The sequence below is a fragment of the Thermobia domestica genome, chromosome 1 (assembly GCF_964235325.1).
Source record: "Thermobia domestica chromosome 1, izTheDome1.hap1.1, whole genome shotgun sequence".
Lineage (NCBI taxonomy): Eukaryota > Metazoa > Arthropoda > Insecta > Zygentoma > Lepismatidae > Thermobia > Thermobia domestica.
Window position 1 is genome coordinate 33605490 of NC_137454.1, and position 3884 is coordinate 33609373.

General features: G+C 38.7%; 1 protein-coding gene across 1 annotated transcript; it reads right to left on the reverse strand.

Moving 5' to 3' along the window:
- Positions 1-1053: 1053 nt before the first annotated feature.
- On the reverse strand, positions 1054-2616 carry LOC145678649 (uncharacterized). The gene has a single exon (XM_081749057.1). It carries the CDS (start codon positions 2614-2616, stop codon positions 1054-1056), a length of 1563 nt encoding a protein of 520 aa, XP_081605183.1.
- Positions 2617-3884: the final 1268 nt, after the last annotated feature.

Here is a 3884-nt window from a genome sequence, read left to right on the forward strand (position 1 = left end):
TGGATTTGACACTAATATCGGTCATTTTGGATTACTTTTATATGTCTCGGTATCTCACCCCACTCCAACCCGGTGACCCCCGGCCCGGATTAGAATAGCGTGAATTTGGAAGTTAATGCGATCGGAGTTTCACAAATGATTTCAGCGACCGCGAAAACTATGAATTCGACACTAATATCGGTCATTTTCTACTACTTTTACATGTTCCGGTAAACGCCCTCCTGAAACCCCCTGGTTCGAATTTTGACAAAAACGTTTAACTCTGGTCTGGAGCCTGGACCAAGGTATTCGTGACTAAAATTTGGTAACTCTCGATCAACTTGTCTAATTCGCAAGCCGGTTCCGGCAAACGTCTCCCTGAGACCCCCCTGGTTCGAAATTTGAAGAAAAGAGCTTCGTCTTTATCTGGGTCCTGGGCCAAGGTACCCTTGACCAAAATTTGGTGACTCTCGCTCCACTCGTCTGGTCCCCAGGCCGCACACAGGCAAACACACAAACAAACTCTTTATTTTATTTATATTAGATATCTATTTTCTGGAAACAACCCCATCATGTGGTGTGTCATTTCTCATGTCGGGGAGAAATTGAGAAGGGGTTGTTTAGTCTTGGGAGGTTGAGTTTTCTTTTGAACAATTTTCTCAGATAATTTTGTTAATACTTAAAAAAAAAAAAAAAATGTACTGTTCATTTTACCATATATTTTTATTTTCATTCTCACTGTAGGACACACATGAGTGTATTACATACGTACTGAAAACATAACCACTAGCTTTCAAGCTTCGAATGGCTCATCGATGTTCTTTGACCAGATTTTTTTTAAAAACAAATATTTATCTAACATAAATGCATATGTCTATATCGATCGTTAATTAAATTTCGAAAATGTATTGCTTAATTTTCAACAATGAAACAAAAGATAACTTTTCAACAAACAAATCACAATTTATCTATATAACTACCAGACAAACTAATACACTTTTCTTTAGACTGATGCTACAGATTCTACTTTCTTCAGGTTGTCTTCAGGTTCTCCTTATGCCAGGTTAAAGTGTTCTATCTAAGGTTAAAGATTTCTTCAAGTTTATGGGAAGAAGGGAAGGAACTCAAAATACTGACAGCATTGCCTTTTTGTATGGCTATGCTTATACGTTGTAGTAAAAATTGATAGCTTCTAGGGTCTCCTGTTTTTGCTGTCAGACTTGCTCCTAGTTGTTTCAAAAAATCCATTGCTTCTTTGCTGAAGACACCTGTTGTTTCGGTAGCAAAGGCTATAAAATAATGGTCTTCTTTAAGTTTAGAGTATTTTGAGTGTTTGCGTGAACAAGCCGCTTCCGCTGCACTCCCTGCTTTTATACTTGTGGATTGTAGATAAGATGGAGCAAACGTATCCACACATGTGACATCCCAGACTAATCTTAGACCCTTTTCCCACGGAATTAATGTTATTCCATCTGGCCGTTTACCATCGTTCCTGAACATTCCTGGAGGTTCTAATATACTCGGAAAGTCGATGCTTGCAAGAGTTCTTTTGATTATGTTGTTTAATTCGCTATGACGTGCAAATCTTCCTCCACTTTTGTTGCAGCTCAAGGCATGAAGACCTTTCTTGTCCATTTTGTTGTTGCAGGCGCAAATAAATTCATGGCAAATATTCAGGTCTAAGCGCAATCCTATGCAGATTTTGAAAAAGTTGTCATTGAAGAATGTCCCTATGTTTATAGATGGTGTTGACTGTAGCCATGCTCCTGATTCCTTCTTTCTTAAAGCTTTGATACGTGCACTTTCAATGTTGTTTTCAGCAACTATTTCGTGTTCGATTACCTCGTTTAGAATAATTTGATCCCATTGTTTCTGTGACTCTTTTAAAACCGGGGTTTTTCCATCGTAAATGCCTTTCCAAATTTCCAAAGCCTCTGCCAAATGGCTTATTCCCACTTCGTCAACTGGATAATTTATAATTTTGGAAACGAGTGGCAACGCTCCGTGGCAAGAGGAAATGAAGGCAGGAAGGCATAGGTCTGAAGCCTTTCTTATGCCTAAACCACCAACTCTGATGGGAAGGCTTGCTTGAGTCCATTGCGTTTCGTTGATATTGAAGTTTATTGTTGATTGTAACGCTTTCTTCAGTATGTGATCTATTTGTAGAAGTCTGGAGGGGTTGACCCATGTTGGAACTGTTCGGAGAAAGTAGGTTTGTTTAGGAATGCCCAAGCAATTTTTGAGCAAAAAGAAAGCAATGTGGGCTGGTAAACTTTCTAATCGGAATGATATTCTTTTGAGGTCATTCAGGTGTTTCTCGAAATTGTATTCGATTCGTTCTTCGTGTAGTGGTGAACCCAGCAATGAGATCTCATTATTTTTCACTATTCGTATTCCGGGTAATATGTTTGAAAATTCAGATACAATTTTAGGGTCGCTTTTTACCGAATTGAAGAAAAGTTCACATTTTTGTGGGTTTATTTGTAGACCTATTTTCTCTGAATTTGTAATCAGCTTCTTTATATCTTCCAACACGGTTTGTGGTGATCCTCCAAGAGTTCCGTCATCAAGGTAGAAGACATTTAGCTCTGAAGAAAGAGAAAGGGCAATTGGATTTATTGCTAGACTAAATAACATCGGGCCTGCTGGATCGCCATGCTAAACTCCTACACATGTGGATATTTTCTTTTCTTTGTAAAATAACGTTGATGGATTTGTATAGCTTGGCCAAAAATATGAATAATATTGAGGAATGATTTGTTTAACTTCCTTTAAAATAATGTCTCGTTCAACTGAGTTAAAGGCATTTTTGTAATCGATTTTTGGAATGACCTTGTTCGAATTTTTATTTGCATGTATAAATGTTCGAGTGGCGTGAATGATAGCTTCACTGCCTTTTGGTGTTGCAAATCCCAGTTGATGGGGCTGTAGATACTGAGAACATTGATTGTGGACTGAGCACACTTCTAACTTTGATGCCAAACATCTGAAAACACTGCCGATGGCAATAGGTCTGATTCCCTCGTCCTTCTTCTTTAGGGCGCAGAGGTTAGCTGCAAACAGGTATGGACACACCTCTTGATTTACTCTTCCATTAAGGATGAGATTCATCAATTTCGTGATCTGACTCAAAAGAAAAGATCCTGCTTCACCGGCAGATCTCGAGATTAAGTCTTTAAGATGTTGAGGGGAAATCCCATCTATCCCAGACGCTGAGCCGGACGCAAAATTATTTATGGCTTTCTGAACCATTTCTTCATTTACGTATACAGATGAATCTTGATTAGAGGAAGGGTCCGGCATTTCAAGGGCTCTACATGGAGCCGGGTGCTTGTTCACCAGGCAGTTAAATGTTTCTTCATTGGAAGGTGCCAACGTATCATCAGAAGTTAATAATCTTAAGGCGCCTCTTGTATCAAAGTCTGATATTTTAGATATTATCCTTTTAACCAAATCAAACTTTGGTTTCGGCCTTTTGGCTGTAACAGGTGTTTCAGGCGCATGTGAATCATTAAGGTTATTTTTGATAATGTTAGTGATTGAAATTGCAGCACACTTTTTTGGAATTTTAAAGTGGTAGAAAGCGAAAATGAAGAGTTCCTTCCAAGTGCTGAGATCGTTTTGGTCTACACAATCAACGATGGTTGAGGCAAGTTTGTTTGCTACAGGCTTTTTGTTTTTAAAATGAAGTATCTTCAAAGAAGTTTACCTAGTTTATATTTTGGTTGTCATATTGAATTGTTTCTTTCTTATGTATGCTTGTGCCTTCTTGCTGTAATGCATATAAATGCCGTGTTTTGAGCATGGGCGGATTTACGGGTTATCTGCTGTAGGAATTGACCTTCCGGGGGTTTGGAATACCTCACAATCGAGAAGGGGTACCTGAGTTTTCTCACGGGAAATAA

Excerpts from the sequence above, each read along its gene's own strand:
- LOC145678649 (XM_081749057.1), bottom strand. The coding sequence starts at position 2,616 with ATGTTATTTAGTCTAGCAATAAATCCAATTGCCCTTTCTCTTTCTTCA.